The sequence below is a fragment of the Bubalus kerabau genome, chromosome 15 (assembly GCF_029407905.1).
Source record: "Bubalus kerabau isolate K-KA32 ecotype Philippines breed swamp buffalo chromosome 15, PCC_UOA_SB_1v2, whole genome shotgun sequence".
In the NCBI taxonomy this organism is placed as follows: domain Eukaryota; kingdom Metazoa; phylum Chordata; class Mammalia; order Artiodactyla; family Bovidae; genus Bubalus; species Bubalus kerabau.
Window position 1 is genome coordinate 20,230,840 of NC_073638.1, and position 22,761 is coordinate 20,253,600.

The following is a 22,761-nucleotide window of genomic DNA, read 5'->3' on the forward strand; positions in this document are numbered from 1 at the left end:
TGGTGTCATCCAGCCCAGTGTTTCTCATGATGTACTCTGCATGTAAGTTAAATAAGCAGGGTGACAATATACAGACTTGACGTACTCCTTTCCCTATTTGGAACCAGTCAGTTGTTCCATGTCCAGTTCTAACTGTTGCTTCCTGACCTGCATACAGATTTCTCAAGAAGCAGGTCAGGTAGTCTGGTATTCCCATTTCTTTCAGAATTTTCCAGTTTGTTGTGGTCCACCCAGTCAAAGGTTTTAGCATAGTCAATAAAGCAGCTGCTGCTGCTAAGTCACATCAGTCATGTCTGACTCTGTGCGACCCCAAAGATGGCAGCCCACCAGGCTCCTCTGTACCTGGGATTCTCCAGGCAAGAATAATGGAGTGGTTTGCCATTTCCTTCTCTAGTACATGAAAGTGAAAAGTGAAAGTGAAGTTGCTCAGTCGTGTCCAACTCTTCGTGACCCCATGGACTACAGCCTACCAGGCTTCTCCGTCCATGGGATTTCCCAGGCAAGAGTACCAGAGTGGGGTGCCATTGCCTTCTCCACAATAAAGCAGAAGTAGATGTTTTTCTGGAACTCTCTTGCTTTTTCGATGATCCAGTGTTGGCAATTTGATCTTTGGTTCCTCTGCCTTTTCTAAATCCAGCTTGAACATCTGGAAGTTCACAGTTCACGTACTGTTGAAGCCTGGCTTGGAGAATTTTGAGCATTACTTTGCTAGCTTGAGAGATGGGTACAATTGTGCAATAGTTTGAGCATTCTTTGGCATTGCCTTTCTGTGGGGTTGGAATGAAAACTAACCTCTTCTAGTCCTGTAGCCACTGCTGAGTTTTCCAAATTTGCTGGCATATTGAGTGCAGCACTTTCACAGCATCATCTTTTAGGATTTGAAATAGCTCAACTGGAATTCCATCACCTCCACTAGCTTTATTTATGGTGATGCTTCCTAAGGCCCACTTGACTTCACATTCCAGGATGTCTGGCTCTAGGTGAGTGATCACACCATCGTGATTAGCTAGGTCATGAAGATCTTTTTTGTATAGTTCTTCTGTATATTCTTGCCACCTCTTCTTAATATCTTCTGCTTCTGTTAGGTCCATACCATTTCTGTCCTTTATTGAGCCCATTTTTGCATGAAATGTTTCCTTGGTATCTCTGATTTTCTTGAAGAGCTCTCTAGTCTTTCCCATTCTATTGTTTTCCTCTATTTCTTTGCATTGTTCACTGAGAAAGGCTTTCTTATCTCTTCTTGCTATTCTTTGGAACTGTGCATTCAAATGGGTATATATCTTTCTATTTCTCCTTTGCCTTTCGCTTCTCTTCTATTCAGAGCTATTTGTTAAGGCCTCCTCAGACAACCATTTTGTCTTTTTGCATTTCTTTTCCTTGTGGATGGTCTTGATCCCTGCCTCCTGTACTTATTCAAACAGTTTTCCAAAGTAGCTGTAAATTTCACATTCCTACCAGAAACAGAGTTCCAGTTGATGCACATCCTTACAGACATGGTCTTTTCAGTCTAATTTTAGCCCCTCTAGTAAGTATAAAGTGGTATCTCACTAGTTTTATTTTTCCCTGAGGATCTTTTCAAGTGTTTATTAGCTATTAATATACCTTCTTTTGTAAAGTTTCTTTTGTGTAGTATCTACTCAAAGTTTTGGCCCATTTTTTAAAAACTGGGTTGTCTTATTAGAGTTCTAAAAGAATATACTACAATTATTTTGTCCCATTCTGCCTTGCCTTTTCATTTTCTTACTGTGTTTTTCAAATAGCAGAAGTTTTTAATTTTGATGAATTTTTTTTTAAATGCTATGAACTCTTTGTGTATTATCAAAGAATCTTTGCTTACCTCACAACTGTAGAAATGTTTTATTTTCTTCTATAAGTTTTATAGTTTGGGGCTTTTAATTTATGCTTATGATCCATTTAGAGTTAGATGCCTGTAAATTGTGATATAAGGGTTAACATTCACAATCTTCTGTATGGGTAACTCTTTGCTACAACATCATTTCTTGAAAAGAATTTAATTTCCCCAGTGAATCGTGTGACATCTTGTTAAAAATATTTAGTAAGAATGTATGTGTAGGTATACTTTTGTTCCACTGATCCTATTATCTCATTTTTCAATACCACACTGTCTTATTTTTGTCTCTTGAAAATAAATGTTCTACCCTTGTTTTTCTTCTAAATTGCTTTAAATATTCCACATAAGTTTTGGTAGTTCCATAAACATTATGAGCTAGTCAATTTTATCCAAAGGGATGCAACTGCTGGGATTCAACTGATTGGAATTACATTCAACCTACCAATACATTTGGAGAGAACTGTTTTAATAGTATTCTCTAGACATATCTATGACCAATGTTTATTTTTCTATATCCTTTGGTCTTTTTAATTTCTTAAAGGTTTTCAGTGTAGAGATTTTAAACACTTTCTAAAAACTTATTCCTAAATATTTTATGTTTTTGATGCTGTTACAAATGGAATTTTTACTTCATTTTTTGAATTTTGCTGCTTGTATATAAAACTGATTTTTAAAAAACATAAAACCTTATGTCCAACAATCTTGCTAAATTCTGTTATTAGTTCTAATAGCTGTTTTGCAAATTCCAGGTTATTTACATAATCATGTCATCTGCAAATAGAGAAAAACATAATCCTTGCTTTCTATTGATTATGCCTTTTATCTTTTTATTCTTCTCTCCCTCCAACAATGCACTTTTTACCTGCTCAATCTTGAAAAGTAATTCAAAAGTGACATTCATGCCAGAAAATTCAAAAAACCAAAAAACAATGATTTTCTTCAAAAAATAACTGGCCAAAAAGTTCATTAAAAAAAAGAAAAAAAACATTTTGTTAAATGAAAAAAGGAACACTGACCCTAGGATAAAAAGATAAACCTCAGTCACAAATTATATAATAATAAAACAATAAAATTATTGTATGTACGCCTTTAAATAAAAAACCTAAGACTTTGGGCTTCCCTGACTCAGGCAGTGAAGAATCTGCCTGCGATGCAAGAGACCTGGGTTTGATCCCTGGGTCTAGAAAATCCTCTGGAGAAGGAAATAGCTACCCACTCTAGTATTCTTGCCTGGAGAATCCCATGGACAGAAGAGTTTGGCAGGTTACAGTCACTGGAGTTGTAAAGAGTCAGACACAACTGAGTGACTAACACTTTTCATTTTCACAACTATATATAACATCAGCACTGTTATCACTAGTATCAAAGCTAGAATTACAAGAAAATTAATTCTGCACGAATCCTTCTGACCTCTCATCATGTTCTCCTGTTTTAACAATAAGTAACTTTTTACTGAGCACTGAATGTGTATGTACCAGGATCTTCTAATCCTAACCGGACTCTCACGTAACTAATTACATCTCCATTTTACATGTGAAAAAATTAAGACCAGGAAGGACTGACTCTAACAAAGGTCAGTCAGATTAAGTGGCAGGGTGAGGATAAGAACTAAGTCTGACCCCACAACCTATGGTAATCTTAATACATATGTGATACTTAAACCTCTATCACTGGCCCATATAACACATTACTTCAGCCACATAAATTTAAAACAAACAACAGTAATGTCAGTGCCTTTTCCCCCACCAAAACTCTACCATAATACTTCGCCTTGTTCCAAAAGAAACTTAACGCCATTAAGTAAGCAGTGTCAAAGTAATAAAATACACCTACTGGTTTCGGCATTTTTCTTCTCTTTTTGTCGCCCTCTTCAAAAACTCTTCACTTTTATGAATTTTCTTGTACGTCTGTTAAAGAAAAGAAAGCATAATTGATCTATTTTTTTATATAATAATGTACAGATTAAATACAATTTTAAACTCACATTTTAAAATGTTAACAATTAAGTTCTCATTTTATTCTGATTTTCAATGTCTTCTATTATTTCTCATGCTTTAAAAATACTTACATTGGTGATTTAAAATATCACACATCTCAAATAACATACTATATAAAATATAAAAGCATCTTGATTATCAAAAGTTTTTTTAATTACAGATAACACATAGTAAAAGGAAAGATTACTAAGAGCCCAAAGGAAAGATTACTAAGAGCCCAAATTCTTTCTTTCCAAGTCAGGCTCTCCCCTGTGCCCAGACTGGTAGAGAGGGACAGCAGAGGACTGATTCAGAGTCTAAAGAAATCAACTCCAGAACACTTTTCAACCTTTCTTCTACGCTGTAAAAGACAAAAAAAGGAAATACTGATTAATGTAAACTACACAAAGATAAATTTTTAAAGAAAATTATTTTTCCTCCTTGAAAGTTTAAAAGTCCAAGTAGAGACAAATACGTTAAGAGTAACTTTTTCACCTAAGGTGGATATAAACAGCCTTAGTCTCCACGCTAGCAACCGGCATGCTACTCACCAGCAAGCAAATGGCCCTCACTAAAATACAGAACTGTCCTTAAGATCAACGTTAAATTATACCTTCACCCACTAAAGCAACAGATCTAAATCTTAATCCAGGGAAAACATGCTATTTTAGGGTAAATTTTTTTACAAACATTAACAAAATTGGGTTTTCCTCCTATAAAACTACCAAAAGATCTAACATTCTTAACCATTTAACTGTCCAGAAAAAAACTGATTATCATTCCAATTTGAAAACCTATTTTAAGTAGTATATAATTACCTGAAAATCACTATATACAAGTAATATATGTAAAGAACTTTTATTCATTATACTATGAACTACTGATAAGCATACAATTAATTTTGAATTTAAAAAATATATTTGCCCTCCCCACCCCCGTCTGAAGTCTACGTCAGAAGCATCAACTCCCTTTTAAGATACTACTTTAATAAAAACAAAAATTCTTCAAATTAAAATAAAAACAAAGGATCAAAATAAGGTCATTTCTCTAAATTTTAGCTGATCACATGCTAATAAACCTCCCTACAGAGGGAACTTCATCATGAGAAATTTCTCACCTAATACAATCGGGTATGAAATTCAGTGAGAAGCATGAACTATCTCATCTCTCTCTTGTTGCTTAACTCTTAACTAGGAAATGACAGATACTCCATCTCTACGATCACCTACTTTCATGAACTTTACTGTACTTCAGTCCTAGCTTCCACTTCTAAATCCTCCTTTTAATCCCTACTATCAGATCATCTCAGGTCTTGAAACAGCTGCACAACCAACCTTTTACACCATCTCCTGCAATGCAGGCAGATTCTTTACCATCTGAGCCACCAGGGACACCCATTTATAAGTTAGTAACTCCCAAATTTGTATCTCTAGTCTTGCTTAGCTAACTTGGCTTGCTCAGCATCTAAATGACACCTCAAATTCAGCATGTCTATAACACAGCTTAAACCTCTACACCCCATAGTCAAATCTGTTTTTTTCTGCAAGTCTTAGTGACATATTTCTATATTCGTAATATCTTTCCTATGTTTTTTTAATATCTCTACTACATCTACAGTGATGATCCCCTTTCCATTCCTAATACTGTCCATTTTGTCTTCCTTTTTGATCAGTTAATCTTGCCAGGAGTTTGCTTCATTTATTGGTCTAAAAACAAGCTTTCAGTTTTATCAATCTGCTTATTTCTCTGCTTTATTAATTTCTGTCCTACTTCTCATCATGACTTTTCTTCTCAGTAGTTGGCTTTGACTCTGTGGCTAATTTTCTAATCCCTGAAACTGAAAGTCTACCTAAGTAATTTCCAATCTTTTTTCTAATATAAGAGAAATGCAGAAATTTCTTTCTGCATTAAGGTCACAAACTAAATACATCCCACCATAAGGATATTCTAAATTTAAAGTGATCTCCCTATTTTGCCACTGAGACTATTTTAAAATAATTATCTGATTATGTAAAATAATCTAAATTCCTCAAACATTTTTAAAACATGAGCATCTTTATCAAATTTTTGAAGTTACGGTGTTTTCCAGATTACATAAAGTACTTTTTGATTCTATCACTAAAATTTTTATCTTAAGCCACAACTACTCACTTATATAAAACCTTAGTAGGACTTTATATTCTAGGTGTGTTATTTTTAAATGACTTTTTAAAAACCAGTTCTCCTCTAAACTTCTCAGCCTCGTTTTTACACTTAAATCACTTACCAGATGAGCTCCATGAGCTTTCCAAACTGATATGTCCTAAAGGCATTTCAGGTCAGTTTCTTAAACAGTACATCCATGCTTAAGACAAAACATCTTGCAATGAGTTCCTACGAAAACAAATCTAAATCTCCTTTCGGGGGGGATAACTAGGGGGAAAAATATCTTATATTTAAAACTCTTCTGTTTTTCTGTACCACTGTCATTACTGTTTAACTCTAGGTACTTCAGTATCCAATTATAATTTCTACTCACTACTAAGTTTTAAATTTTCAAACAGAATGGTTAGAGACCTGGCGGCAGAGTCTACATTTATTATATACTACAGTCAAAGAATTCATTTCCATTATATCTAGTGCTTGGTCAGTTTCTTTTTTTATTGTTCCAGATATAAATGAAAATAAAGTATGTTTGCATTTGATGTTAGATCCAGCCGGATCAAGTATTTAATGTTGTGTTTCCAGTCTCTCTACTTTCAGTTTAGTTTGTATGCTAAGTCACTCTAGTCGTGTCCGACTGTTTGTGACCCTATGGACTGTAGCTCGCCAACTGTCCATAGGATTCTCCAGGCAAGAATACTGGAGTGGGTTGCTATTTCCTTCTGCAGGGGATCTTCCCGACTCAGAAATCGAACCTGTGTCTCTTAAGTCTCCTGCATTGGCAGGTGGGTTCTTTACCACTAGCACCACTTAGGAAGTCCCTTCAGTTTAGCTGATCAAAATGAGAAAAAAATGTATTACCTTTTCTCAACTGACTGCGGATGTTAATTTCTTCTTATGAATTGCCAGTTTTTTAATTTCATTTTTTATATGGTTTTAGGCGACTTCATTTTCACTTTTCACTCTCATGCATTGGAGAAGGAAATGGCAAACCACTCCCGTGTTCTTGCCTGGAGAATCCCAGGGACGGGGGAGCCTGGTGGGCTGCTGTCTATGGGGTCGCACAGAGTTGGACAAGACTGAAGCGACTTAGCAGCAGCAGCAGCAGCAGCAAGCTATGTTATTGGGCTTCCCTGGTGGCTCAGAACATAATGAAACTGCAATGCAGGAGACCTGGGTTTGATCCCTGGGTTGTGAAGATCCCCTGGAGAAGGGCATGGCAACCCACTCCAGTATTCTTGCCTGGAGAATCCCATGGACAGAGAGACTGGCGGACTACAATCCATGGGGTTGCAAAGAGTCAAACACGACTGTGCGACCTAGCAAGCAATCAACGTTGTTATTAGGTGAGTAAAGATTTAGAATTATTCTATCTTTGTAATAAATACTTCCTTTTTTCATTCAGTAATAATTCAATAGCATATAAAATTCTAAATCAACTATTATTCTCTCAGTATTTGGAAAATACTAGTTTTCTCGTGGCATCTGTTACTGATGGAAAGTCTGCTGTCAATTTAATCTATTCCAGGTATGCTTTTTCTCTCTGTTTTCCTTTAAGATTGTGTGTGTGAGCACATTCTTTAGATTTGCTTCTATTTCTCTTGCTGAGGATTTGGTAAGCTTTCTTTTTCTGAAGACTCATGCTTTTCTCAAATTCTGGAAAATTATTAGCCACTGTCTCTCCCAGTCAGCAATTCTTTACTTCGATACATACTGAGTGTCTTGTTTTCTAATCCATGGCTACAAATTCATATTTTTCATCTCTTTACCTGTGTGTGTAACACTCCTCCAGTCACTAGTTCTCTGCAAGTGTTGTTAATGATTTACCTGTCCACTACATTAAATTTTAAGTGATTATACCAACTTCTAAAAATTCACTTTTAGTCTCTTAAAAAAATTTTAATGCTATACTATTTTATAATTTGCATTGAATCCTTTTATCCCTACAATGTTATTTTAATATCCCTATAAAACTTTGTTTCCAATTCACTATGATTTGTTTCCTTATGGAGGTTATAATTTTAGTCAGAAAGCTCATGTCCCTAACCACTCCCCAGTGTGGGATTTCTGTAAGCCCTGAGCTGTCTATGTAACCTTACAGCGGTATTTCAGGTTTGCTCCTACCAGAATACAGTACCAGAAGTTTTAACTGCCCTAAATCAATCTTCTCAAGAAAATAAAGGACAGAAACGGCAAGGACCTAACAGAAGCAAAAGAGATTAAGAAGAGGTGGCAGAAGAAGAACTATACAAAAAAAGATCTTAATGACCCAGATAACACAATAGCGTGGTCACTTACCTAGAGCCAGATATCTTGGAGCGTGAAGTGGGCCTTAGGAAGCATCATGAATAACAAAGCTAGTGGAGGTAATGCAATTCCAGGTGAGCTATTTCAAATCCTGAAAGATGATGCTGTGAAAGTGCTGCACTCAACATGCCAGCCAATTTGGAAAACTCAGCAGTGACCACAGGACTGGAAATGGTCAGTTTTCATTACAATCCCGAAGAATTTCAAACTACCATAAAACTGCGCTCATTTCACATGCTAGCAAGGTAATGCTTAAAATCCATTAAGATATGCTTCAACAGTCCACGAACCAAGAACTTTCAGATGTATAAGCTGGATTTAGAAAAGGCAAAGGAACCAGAGAAAAGGCAGAGAAACCAGACATCAAATTGCCAATATCTGTTGACTCATAGAAAAAGCAAGGGAATTCCAGAAAAACATCTACTTCTGCTTCACTGACTACACTAAAGCCTCTGACTGTGTGGATCACACAGTCACACTGTGCGATCACACTGTGGAAAATTCTTAAAGAGATGGGAATACCAGACCACCTTCCCTGCCTCCTGAGAAACCTGTATTCAGGACATGTAGCAACAGTTAGAACCAGAAATGGAACAATGGGCTGGTTCAAAATTGGGAAAGGAGTAAGTCAAGGCTGTATACTGTCACCCTACTTATTTAACTTCTATGCAGAGTACATCATGCAACGTACTGGGCTGGATAACTCATAAGCTGGAATCAAGACTGCTGGAAAATGTATCAACAACTTCAGATATGCAGATACCACTCTAATGGCAGTAAGTGAAGAGGAACTAAAGGGATTCCTGATGAGGGTAAAAGAGCAGAGTGAAAAACCTGGCTTAAAATTCAACATTCAAAAAACACAGGCATCTGGTCCCATCACTTCATGGCATATAGGATAGGAAAACATGGAAATAGTGACAGATTTTATTTTCCTGGGCTCCAAAATCATTGTGGATGGTGACTGCAGCCATGAAATTAAAAGACGTTTGATCCCTGGGGGAAAAGCTGTGACAAACCTAGTGAAAGTCAGTCGTGTCTGACTCTTTGCAACCCCATGGACTATGGGATCCTCCATGGCCAGAATACTGGAGTGGGTAGCCATTCCCTTCTCCAGGGGATCTTCCCAACCCAGGGATCGAACCCAGATCTCCCACAGTGCAGGCAGATTCTTTATCAGCTGAGCCACAAGGGAAGCTTCATGAAAAATCTAGACAGCATACTAAAAAGCAGAGACATCACTTTGCTGACAAAAATCCATAGTCAAAGCTATGGTTTTTCCAGTAGTCATGTACAGATGTGAGAGCTGGACCATAAAAAAGGCTGAGTGCCAAAGAATTAATGCTTTCATTATAGTGCTAGAACAGACTCCTGAGACTCTCTTGGACTGCAAGGAGATCAAACCAGTCAATTCTAAAGGAAATCAGTCCTGAATATACATTGGAAGGGACTGATGCTGAAGCACTACTGAACTCTGGCCAAATGATGCAAAGAGCCCACTCATTGGAAAAGACCCTGATGCTGGGAAAGATTTGAGGGCAGGAGGACAAGGTGACAACAGAGGATGAGATGGTCGAATGGCATCATCAACTCAATGCATGTGAGTTTGTGCAAACTCTGGGAGATAGTACGATTCATGGGGTTGCAAAGAGCCAGACAGTACTTAGAAACTGAACAACAACCGATCAATTTTTACCCTCTTGATTTAGCACTCTATTACCATATCAGACCCCATGGCCACACCCTAGAGAAGTTAGCAGATACTCAAGAGAGCTTGCTCACGTCCTGATCATTGTTATTTGCTAAACCATATGGCTGCGGAGCCCTTCCTGTGCCAGGTCTCACTGGTAAACAAGAACAAAGGGAAAAAGTGAGCATTACTTGCATGCCAGAATATAAAGCTAAAGCATTCAAATTACAGTAAGAGTATTCATCAAACATAGGATCAGCTAGGCAGGTAAATAAACATCACATACCTAAGATTTTGCAAAACTTCTTAAAGTTATGTATTAATCAATTACTGGAATTAAATAAAGGTAAATAAAAAAGGTAATTTTTTTATTTAATTAAAAAGTTAAAGGTAAATAATTAAGTTTCTTTTTCCCTAAAGAAATAATTTATCCAAGTTTGTCATATTAGAGTTACTGCAAGTTATACTCTTTAGAAAAGGACTTCTTAAGCAAAATAACTCTATTGAAGTTTTAGGTTTAGTATGAACACTCTGGTGACATAAAACAAATATATCACAGGCCAACATATACAAAACCAGGTTTACACACACACTAAGCTTTTAAAATCTCCAACAAGCCTAACTGATCTATATGAACTGTGGAAAGTGAATGGCCTAACAAAAAGCCTCTGCAAATAAGGATATAGTTGACTTCTAAAAGAAGATTCTAAAATACATATTTTCAGACCAGCGTTCTCTCTTGAAAATCAAGTAGCATCATAAACTGACTCCATATTTCTGGAAAATAAGTTGTCAATATATAACAAAAGCAACAAAGCTTCTTTGAACAGGAAATCTACTTTGGAGTATATTCCAAATAAATAAATATACAAAACAAAGCAAAGTGTACTAAGATATTCTCAGCAGTACAACAATATTATAACAGCCAATGATTAAAATCAAAATCACAATTAAAGTAATGTGGAAATTACATGATAAGATGGACAAACTGTGTCAACATTTACATAAGGATAAGTAAAAATGCGGAATACATAGCCACTTATTATAACTAAGAAAAAAGCAGGTATCCTTACAAAGGATTTTGGATATACGGAACTGAGCATTTAATACTAACTATATCTTATTTTTCATTAAGCTACTAATTTTAAAAATCAAATAAGAATTTTAAAAATATATTTCACTACATACCAATTTATTCCTATCATGGTATACATAAGAATTCTACCTTAAATTTTTTAGGATGAAGCTGTGTATGCTGCTGCTGCTAAGCTGCTTCAGTCATGTCCGACTCTGTGCAACCCCATAGATGGCAGCCCACCAGGCTGTGTATAAATGTAGTTAAATCTTAAGATTTTAGCCAATTTAGGGATCATTAAAAAATATTTATCATAATATTATTCAACCTCAATAGTACATTTCTAGTCCTCCTATGATTATATTAGCACATTTTTTCCCCCTTCAAAATGGCACCTGTTAGTAGCAGAATGAACAATTTAATAAAATGTCACATGAAAAGCCAAGGTACCTAGATACATGTCCTCGGTTTATACCTCTAACTGGTTCATCTTGAAAACTGGGTTTCACTGCCTTCCTTTCTTTCTTCTCTAGAAAAATGATAGCATATAATCACTTAACCACTGTATATCAAAGATATATAATAAAAACAAACTCTTTTCCCCTTACCCTCATAACAAATAATTATTGACAAAAAATCTACTCTTTCCTCCCCGCTCTTTCTAAATTTCTTAGGGGTCTCACCCAACCTCTTTTCTACACTGGCTCCCACAGAAGCAATGAAGCAGTCATGGCAAACAGTATTAAGAGACACTGCCAACATACACATCTCTCATTTCCAGAAAAATGCATGAACATGTACTCAAACACAGTGCCATATTTCAGAGACAAAACATTCATATAAAACTTTCTCTTCTTCGTCCTTTAACTCTGAGGATGACCCTAAAACAGCCTCTTTTCTTCCGTACAATGGAAAAAACAGCCTCACACTTAACACCTCCACAACAGCAGACTCTCCCCACCTGTCAGGGGTAAAACAGGTGTTAAGTCTGCCCATACTGGGCCTACAATGATGCTTCAATAATTTATACGAGGATGCCTAATTTTATTCTTAAGATATTCTTTTCTGCAAGCATAACTGTACTTTTTCTTTCTGTCTTTTGAGACCTCATCTCTGAATATAAATGTGGTCTCTCCAAAGACCATAAAATTACAAAAGGATTCCTCTGCCACCTTACTGGGGATTAAGAAGCAGGATAACAAAGTACAAACTGAATTAATAAGGTAATTCTGGCAGTCAAATTAATGCAATAATGGCATCTACCAAAAAAGTTCTTAATCACTTTTCTCCCCCAACACAGGACCTCTATGAACTCCTTCCTAGAAAAGTATATTTCAAATACATAAAATAACACAGTATCACATAAAAAACCAATTATATTGAACTGTAACTATCAAAAATATAAAACATATAAAATATATATACACTAACATGTGCTTTATTAGTCTTTAAATAAATATCTACCAGTGTATCTAATAATTAACCTTTAAGTAATGATGGGTATTAAACATCATTCTGAGATACGCAACAATAATGCATCATTAAAATATCTACAATTTCTATTAGAAACAGTCTCTGCTACTGCTGCCCACATTCATAATGGAAGAAAACATGTAAAGACGTAACTGTTCTCTCTATTCAAGTTTACAGACCTACAGCTTTAAAACCTCAAATATACGAAGAACTATTTATTAAATTTTTTAGCTCTGTTAAGTACTGAATCTAATAGCAGTAATAATGTACTTCACCTACATAATGCCATGTAGACTTTCCAAGAGAAGCAGAGGACAAGAATTTTAGCTCCAAAAAAGAAACAAGGCCAAAAGCAAGGACAAGGGTAGTAAATGGAATTATTTGCAGAAAGCTCACTCTTCAGCCACTTTACCTGCATCTAATCTTCCTAATAACTGCCCTTCCTCCTTCTGACCAAGTTAAGAATCACAATCCCTTTTTCTTCTAACTAAGCAAATGAAGATTCAAATAAGTCACTTGCCCAAGGTAATAAAGCTAGTCAACAAAGCCAGAAGTCCTCTTCGTCCAAGTCCTGAGCTCTTTTGGCTATCCTATTCTGCGTTCATCTGACATCATTCTAGAGAAGCTCATCCCAATTACCAGAGCATTTCAAGAAGTTAAAGCTCTTTCTTCTATTGTTTTCAGGTCAAAAAGACTACTTCTAAAGATGCTGTAAGTGCACATTAATATTGATGTAATTACCTTTGTAAACTAATTTCCTGTAAGGGAGACATGCAGTTCTAAATAAGGTATTAAGTACTTGCTTATGTAGGAACTGATTTCTGTTCAAGGAAATAAAATATTCAACATTTTTGAGCAATATACACATTACTGGAAATGCAAAGCAAATTTCTAGAACCTAAAACAAACATAAAGCAGAAAGCTAAGTTTTACACTGAATCTAAACTCTTTTCGAAATGAATTTTTTAAACTTAAAAAAGAGAAAACACTATATCTGTATTGTTTTCTAGGAGGGTTGAAAAACAACACATTATCATTTGCAAAAATTAATTGCAAATGTTGAAAGGTAAGAAAGCTAAATCCAGTCCAATTTCTTCACTTTACATTTAAGGAAACATCAAAAATTCATATAATAAATGTTTAAAAATGGGAAAACAAAGATAGGTTCAAGTAAGTTCCCTAGGTACAGGGAAGAAGAAACATCTCTAACTGACCTGAGGAATTCTCTCCACATGTTTTGAAACACCAGCTATTACAGTAACTTAATTTTCAAAGCAGAATAAAGTCAGAATGTTTCTGAAATATCTTTAAAATTAGACAGTACTCTGTGATGCAGTCAGTAAGGTTTCATGGCAGTCCTATCACTAAGTTTCTAACTTCTGAGATATTTGATCTCCTTTCTGAGAAACTGGAATGGTGTCTGGCTCACAGTAGGGCCTCAGATGTTTGTTAGTAAATTAAGTACATAATATTCACTGGAACTTTTCTGTTGATCATTATCAAGGTCAATTATTTTCCTCTCAGATGAGTGAACTGGTAAGCAACAGGCTACAAGAAACAGCAACCATGAATGTTGGGGAAAAAAATAAAAACCCCTAACGAGGTCTTCCAAATTCAGGCCTTTATCATCACACTTAAGACTCTTTCAATAATCTCATTTAATTTGACAATCAAATTTAAAAGCCAGTTAATTCGACACATTTAATAATATCTATCATTGTTATGCTGCTTAGTAATTAGATATAAATGGTAAGCACTTCAGGTATAGTCATCTCTTGGTACTCACAGGGGATTGGTTCCAGGACCCTCCTGTAGACACCAAAATCTAGAAATGTTCAAGCCCCTTATACAAAATACATGTACATCTTTATACATACATGGGCTTCCCAGGTGGCACTAGTGGTGAAGAACCCACCTTCCAATGTAGGAGATATAACAGACTAGGATTCAATCCCTGGGTTGGGAAGATCCCCTGGAGGAGAGCAAGGGCAACCCATTCCAGTATTCTTGCCTGGAGAATTCTATGGACAGAGGAGCCTGGCAGGCTACAATCCATAGGGTCACACAGAGTTGGACACAACTGACGAGACTTTAAATTAAAATTTAAATTAAAAAAATAAATAAAAATGAAATTAAAAGACGCTTGCTCCTTGGAAGAAAAGTTATGACCAACCTAGATAGCATATTGAAGAGCGGAGACATTACTTTACCAACAAAGGTCCATCTAGTCAAAGCTATGGTTTTTCCAGTAGTCATGTATGGATGTGAGGTTGGACTATAAAGAAAGCTGCGTACTGAAGAATTGATGCTTTTGAACTGTGGTATTGCAGAAGACTCTTCAGAGTCCCTTGGACTGCAAGGAGATCCAACCAGTCCATCCTAAAGGAAATCAGTTCTGGGTGTTCACTGGAAGGACTGATGCTGAAGCTGAAACTCCAATACTTTGGCCACCTGATGCAAAAAACTGACTCACTGGAAAAGACCCTGATGCTGGAAAAGATTGAAGGCAGGAGAAGGGGACAACAGAGGATGAGATGGTTGGATGGCATCACCAACTCAATGGACATGAGTTTGAGTAAACTCTGGGAGTTGGTGATAGACAGGGAGGCCTGGCTTGCTGCAGTCCATGGGGTCTCAAAGGGCCGGACACATCTGAGCAAATGAACTGAACTGAAGAGACTTAGCATGCACACATATACATATAAAATATATCTGCATATAACCTATACACATCCTCCCATATACTTTAAATTATCTCTACATTACTTATAATACTTAATACAATGTAAATACTATGTAAGTAAGTGTAAATACAATGTTAAATGCTATGTAAATAATTGTAAATACAATGTAAATACTTGCCAGCATGTGGCTTTCAAGTTTTACTTTTTGGAACTTTCAGGAACTCTCCCCCACCCCCACGGAATATTTTCAATCAAGGTTGGGAGAATGCACAGATTTGGAGCGCCAACTTTGCTTAATAACCAAACTAGAATTTTATAGTTTCCTTCAGTCTAGAATCCAGAAACAGCTTAAATATCAAGACTGCTAAGGATGGCTAATGAAAGTTTAGCCCATCCCACACTCTCGATAAAAGTCAAGACATGACTGGATTCAATTAACCAGGGCTGAGATCTCCTATGTCCCCATTCTCCCTTTTAATGGTCTCTCTATTACACTTGTGCCCACATCATTCTGAAATCTACCAGGATTTCTGATTACAAAAAATTACTCTGGTTATGAAACACAAGAAGTTTTTTCTTAACAAAAAACAAAAAATTCACATCACAAAAAACTATGCTTACAATGCTGTTACTCTGAATATGAATTACAGTTTATATACACAAACAGCATTTAAATACATGTCATGGTATATAAAATGGCACAAGCATATTCCGATTAAAGTGTGATGGTCTCATTATCTTACTTAACAAATGCAAAGAATGTCTGGCATATGATTATAAATGTCCAAATGTATGAATGATACTTTAAAGCAGGAGTCAGCAAACTTCTCTGCAAAGGGCCAGAGTAAGTAAACCTTTTAGGTTTTGTGGCCCACAAAACCTGTTGCAACTACTCTCTGTGGTAGCACAATAGCAACCATAGACAACAAGGCAAATCAATGAGCTATCATGTGTTGAAATAAAACTTTATTTACAAAAACAGGTAGCGGGCTGAATTTGGTCTACAAACTAGCTTGCTGATCTCTTCTCCAGTTAACAGTAAAGAGAACGTCATGTTCCAATAAATCAACTTTACTAGAACTAAAGTTTCTTATTTCAAATGTATGTAAATTATGCAGAAAAGCAACCAATGTTTCTAGAGCATCCTATTCATATTAGAGCATCTGATGTAAAAGTAAAGTCCAATGACCTTATTGACATATATAACTAGCCTCTATAAAATGTATTTTAGAATTCTGCTGAAAAAAAATTAAAATTCTATGAATTTGCAAGAACTTCTATACATATTGGTTATTCAAAAAAATGCACCTATACAGGGACTTCCTGGTAGTCCAGCAGTTAAGAGTCCACCTTCCAAAGAAGAAGGAACTAGGATCCCACATGCCACAGGGCGACTAGGCCCGCAGGTCACAGCTACAGAGCCCACTGGCTCTGGAGCCCATGCACTTCAACTAGAAAGAAGCCCATGCTCAGCAAGGAGAGATCCCTAATGCGGCACAAAGACACATGTGCTGCAACTAAGGCCCAATGCATCAAAAATGAGTAATATTAAAAAAAAAAAAAAAACCTATACAAATGCTAACCTGAAAAAACCCTCTAAGAAATGCAAAACTGGATTCACTATTAAAAAGAACAAAAAAATAAAGAAATGAATCATATGAACCATACTTGCTTTCCAAAGAGTTTCCGGGCAAAAATCTCCATCTATCATAGGGACATTTCACTATCCAAAATCATAAACCCTTTTTTAAAGGATATTTTCCAGTGTCAGTTATATACCATACCCTAGGAAGAAAACAAAAAGTGAATTCACCTTCAATCATGAAAAAAATTTACACAGGTATATAAACACTTCTTATAGGAAATTCCATTTTGACTTTAAATGATGAAAAATCCAAGAAATTTTAAGTACTGAATACTAAACACAGTAATAAACAAACATCCTTTCACTGTTTGTTACAAAATAACCTTACTTTTAAAGACTTTAAAATTGCAAATAAGGGATATATATATATATATGGTATATATTTACCTTCCATAAATATTGGCATTTTCTACATACGAGGAATGGCTAATAGCAATTACCTATGAAAAACAAGACTGGGGGGTGTTCTGGGAAGTTGGGGAGAACTTTTACTTTTCTCTTAACATCTTTCTGGGTTTTTTAACTTTGTCATAAAATTTATTAATTTTATAGTCATTTAAAGTGGTTTAAAATATGTGCAATGTAAATGAATACTGAAAAATATACCAAGAACTAATATAAAGAGTAAAGCAGGATTCCTCTGAAAGAGGCTAGAAACTGAGGAAATCTCTGGGGTCAGACGAGCCACCAACCCCTCAACAGAGCATATAGTTGCTGCAGAAGTTAGGGAAGTTCCCTGAAGGGCTTCTGACACCATGAGGTTTAAAATCACCTTGTAAGAGTGGAATCTACAGCAGTCCAATCCGGTTCCACTGACTCCACTAAGCCAAGGGTAGTTAGCAGGGTCCTGAGAAGAGCAACTGGTCCACAGGATGTCCAAGCCATCCAAGAAAGGGTGACTTTCTTGACTTCCCAGACTGACACCAATACTATAGTATTGTATTAACTACTCCCTATCAAGTATGTTCCCCAACATGACTATCCTCACAGTCTTAATAGGACACATTGTTTTAGGCTTTGGTCTTTGGGAAATATTGATTAAAATTTGTCATTTTGAAATGATGTATGTTAAGTTGAATTAAGTTAAAAATAAATGAAAAAACTTGACTCCCATCTTAACTGAAGATTTCAGACTCCACTGTACTAGAAAATTACATTAGTAGATATTAGAAGATTCAGATCTGAAATTAAGATAAAATGCATACAGACTTTCATTTCAACCGCCTGCCAAAGATAAAAATGAATAATAAAATCCAATTCTGCTCCTGGGAATAGAGAAGCAAAAAACCAAGAAATAACCCTTGTTCTCTGAGACTACTGAGTGTTAGCAAAAGAGAGAAAGAACAGCAGTCTGTCATTTCTCACCACCACAGAAAAAAGGTATCAACTTAATTTCCAGTTAATGCAAATGTCCAAAACAAAGGACAGACTAAACATATTTTCCCCATGCTGAAATTAATTTCAGTTCTGAGCCTCTCCTACGCTCTGCCATGCTTGGGAACACAGGAGTGAACAAAACGATGTATAATCCACAAGGGCAAGAATTCAACATTCCTAAATGCCACAAATTTTGTTTCATTTAAATATACTGTAAAGAATTTCAATGCATATCTATTCATCCCTCACTAAAAAAGCATTGTTTATTAAATACCATTATGCATTTTACAAAAGTAATTAAGCAAAAGAAACAAAGTGCAATTCATTTTACAGATGAATTATAATCCACTAACTTCAAAAGAAATGTTTTACGTTTTTACCACATTTGAGGTAATTATTAGTCTTTGGAAGATAAAGCACACGTGAAAATAATGTAATACTGAAAAAAAATTTAAATGCAACCCTGAATATCAGTCTCTCTTCTTAACTCTAATAATGCTGTTATGGCAAACGGATTAAGCCATTATTTATCCAGCAAATGAACAGGGCAATTGTTCATTCAGAGCTCCATCCGAAATATAAAAGAGTATTTAGTGCTCTAAAAAAAATGTATGCTCAGTAAACAATAGATTGCAATGCCTATTTTCGAGCGCTCGTTGATGAAACAAATGCTTACTATCTTAGGTATTTACATCATGCTTGTCTATTGCCAGAGAACTCATTAACATTTCGACAAAAATCTCAAGTAGATTTTTAAAACATATCGTTGATGTAGCTGACTTTCAACACATTTCCAGCCTCGTTAATAACCACTCCTTAATGGTATTTAAAAAAAAGAAAAAACCGCTCAATACATGGTGTGAATAAAGAACCATGCTACATCTGTATAGGATGTGATACGCTCTATTTAAACTAGAATAATATAGTGCTTTCCCCCCACCCCCCGCCCCTTTCAAAGTTAGCCTGAGAATTACGTTTACAACCCTTAAAAGGAAGAGGGGACTGTAATGTACTCAACTTGTCTATTGGGGTCTAAGATCCAAAATCGGAGAAAGTTACGGGGCTCGGGGGGCGCCCGCAACTTCAGCAGCAGCAGCAGCAGGTAGGGCCAGGGCCGGAGCCGCCAGGGCCGCCGCGCGGGTTCGGGGGGCCGCTCGCGCCCCGAGCCCCGTCACGCAACCTCCCTTTGCCGCCACGGCGGAACTCACGCTCTCTAGTAATTGAACACCTTTACTTTCAAATCGGAGACCGGGGAGAACTGGTAATAAATTCCTTTCCTACCACAGCAAAAAAAAAAAGTCATCTTTCCTACGCTTAAATCTGAATTCTCAAGACTGCCTAGAAGGGACGAGCCAGGCCGAGCCCGGGGCGACGCCCGAGCGGCGGGAGCCCGACCGAGCCCGGGGCCGACGCTGAGGGCGGACCCGCGCCCGGCGGGGAGCAGCTCGCGGCGGCGTGTTCAGGCCGCGGTAGAGACGCCGGCCAAGCCTCGCGGCGTCCGCGACCCCGGGAGCGGCCTGGCCTGCCGGACCGTTAGGACAAGCGGCGCCGCGGCCCCGGCGGCGAGGCCACCGGGCAGCACCGGGCGCCGCGACTTCTCGCCGCCACCTCAGCGGCTCCGGCGGAGCCCGGGAGCGGCAGTGGGGGAAGGGAGCGGGCCGGCGGCTTACCTCAGGAGCGGGCGGCTCCTTCCCGCCGCGAGAGTGGCCGGGGCGCTGCGCGGCGGTGGCGGGCGTCGCGGCTGCGGCAGAGGGAGAGAGAGAGAGAGGCGGCAGTGGAGCAAGCGCCGGGACGCCGGAGAGCAGAGGTACCGCCGCCACCGCAGACAGCTCCGCAATATGGCTGCCTGGCGGCTCCTCGGGGGAGAGGCGGGGCTGCCCCGCGCCCCCCGCCTCCCCCTGCCGGCCGGCCGGCCTCGCGCCGCGGCCCGGGCGCCAACGCCGCTGCGGCGGCCGCCACCCGGACGCCCGCGCCCCGCCCCGGCCCAGCCCCGCCCAGCCCCTCGGGCTCGCCGCCACTCGCCGGCCGGGGCGTCGCCCGGGGGAAGGGCGGGTCTCCGTCCGGGGCGGGGACGCGCAAGGATCCGGCCGCGGCACCGGAGTCCCTAGGGAACGGGGCTGAGCGCGGGGGTGGGCGACTCCTTCCGTGAGGGGGACTGGGGTAGAGTGAAGCCCGATGCCCAGGGAAGAGGAACCGCCCAAACTCAGAGCTGGGAGTGGGCCTGCCGCCTCCCCGCGACCGGTGGAAACTTGAAACTCCCGCTGGTGTCAGAAAATTCAGAGGGCGTTTCCATCGCCCCCAAGGAGGCATTCTTTCCCAGGGAATCAAGGACCGAGTGGAGTGCGTTACTTGGCTGTTGAAAGCTTGAAAATCCTGGACCGGGATAGAGAAAAAGGCCTGCCTTAGAGGGATTTATATATACAATGAAGAACTTTATTTTGGCAGTGTTTACCCAACCAGAAAACTTGCTTTTTCAGGGACAATTTTTAGGCCCCACCAAAACCCCAATCGAGAGTGCAAATTTTTATCCAGGCAAGGAAGAAGTCAGTAAAAGAAAAATGATAGAAGTGGGACCGCAAAGAGCAGCCAAACCTAATTATCTTTGACTTTGTGAAAGTTAGGCATTTGATCATGGTCTGACTAGCCCACTCGTTTTGGTAGTGGTCGAGACTAGACAGACTTATGGTCGATGTTCTGTCATCTACTCCCATTCCTCTTGTATTTTCTGGGATTCAAAGAGCAAAACTTGCTCTGCGTATGGAAATAGCAAGTGCACAAAATCAAATTAGCCTAGTCTGCCCTGCTTTATATAGTTTACTTTTTATTAACAAAGTTTGAAAATGAAAAAGTTGCTCAGTCATGTCCAACTCTTGGTGACCCTATGGACTGTAGCCCGCCGGGCTCCTCTGTCCATGGAATTCTCCAGACAAGAATACTGGAGGGTAACAATTCCCTTCTCCAGGGGATATTCCTGATCCCAGGATGGAACCAAGGTCTCCTGCATTGCAGGCAGATTCTTAAGGGTCTGAGCCACCACTGAAGCCCATTCAAATACAACCTCACCAGTGTACTCAACTTTTCTAGAACAAATAATCTGTATCCTTCTTGCTTTACTGTTTGTCTTCCCTGAGACTATAGCTTTTTCCTGAAACTCTCCTCTGATCACTTTTATTAAATTAAACACTCCTCAGCGTGTTTCCACCATTGTCCTTTGAGACCACTTGGAACAATTAAAAGTCCCAAGAGTTAATTCTAAGGCCTTTATAGAGTGCCGAGTCCTCGAAGATGGGAACCAGGTGTGTGCTTTTCTTTAACTATAGGATTACTCCCTGACCTCCCTGGGGTGGAACAATTATCCGCGTGATTTTTCAGACTTCTACAACAAGCTGCATGCATAAAGATAGTCAAACTATTGTGTAAAGTCCTAGATAGTACACTAATCAAACATACTTTTGCAACAGAAAATGAAGCATTCATTATCATTTGTCACATGACAGGCACTGGTATGAAATGCTTTATAAGACTGTCTTTTTAAAATAATTATAACAACCCTGAGTTTGAAGTAAATATTATTGACGTCTTTAAAAACCCATAAATAGAGCCTCAAAGGAGTTAAGTAATTTGCTTACTGTAACACAGCTAGGAAGTTGTGGAATCTGACCAAACGCAGTATCATTTGATTCTAAAGCCTTGATTTTATCCTATACTCTTCAACAGCAAACAGAGGAGAAATTGTAACACTTCAGTCAGCTATCATATTAGTAACTATTTAAATGAAGGATAATATTCAATGCTGGTGAGATTAAAAAGGTGCTGAGAGACATTGTGAGTGGAGTGTAAACAGAAACAACCTGTTTAGAAAAATTTGGCACTGTGATTCAACCTATAAAAATGTTCATACCCTTGTAACCCATAATCTCATAACTGGGATTCTTGCTGAATGAAATAATCTGTAATAGAGCAAAAGTTTTATTCATAAACTGTATGTCACAATTTATAAGACGCAAAAATAACAATTGTGGAAATTAAATGTCTTAAAGATAGCTATAAATACTTGGTAGCATTTTAGGTAACAGCTTAAAATATATAGCATTAAGTGGTTAAAAAAAAACGCTACAAGTTGTGAAACTAATCATGCAGTATGATCACATCTATGTTTTGCTTTAAAAAAAAAAAAGATACCTATGAGGTGTTAGACAAAAAGAAAAATTGAAACACAGAGTTGTCTCAAGATAGTGTTTCTACGGGCATCTGTTCCCTCTGCCCCTTATTCTAGTCTTCATTGTATTCTGTACTACTTTTGCAGTAAAAAAAAAAAATTTTTTTAAGGCTTCATTGAAAATTTTCTTTCTCAGTTTAATTCCAATATTGCAGATTTTAAATGTTAAAAAGAAAACTCACACTTGTGAAAAACTACTTTAAAAATAAAAAACCCTGATATTATCAATAGTTGTAAAAAAAACCTTTTATGTATTGCACATAGTATATATATAAAAAAGAAAGGAAAAGCTAATGGAGTAGCCCTCATAGTCAACAAAAG

General features: G+C 37.9%; 1 protein-coding gene across 4 annotated transcripts in view; it reads right to left on the minus strand.

Moving 5' to 3' along the window:
• The window catches only part of RDX (radixin), a 107,307-nt gene extending 87,271 nt beyond the window's left edge, over positions 1–20,036 (minus strand). For 2 of the 4 annotated variants that reach the window (XM_055547836.1, XM_055547832.1), the window contains exons 1-2: positions 19,892–20,036; positions 3,686–3,759 (exon numbers count right to left, since the gene is read on the minus strand). In XM_055547836.1, the coding sequence (XP_055403811.1) occupies positions 3,686–3,697 (12 nt within the window). In that variant the 5' untranslated portion in view covers positions 3,698–3,759; positions 19,892–20,036. Of the gene's footprint in view, positions 1–3,685; positions 3,760–8,268; positions 8,399–16,867; positions 16,985–19,891 lie in introns of those variants that run through there. The other 2 variants (XM_055547833.1, XM_055547835.1) reach the window with 2 other exon arrangements.
• Positions 20,037–22,761: the final 2,725 nt, after the last annotated feature.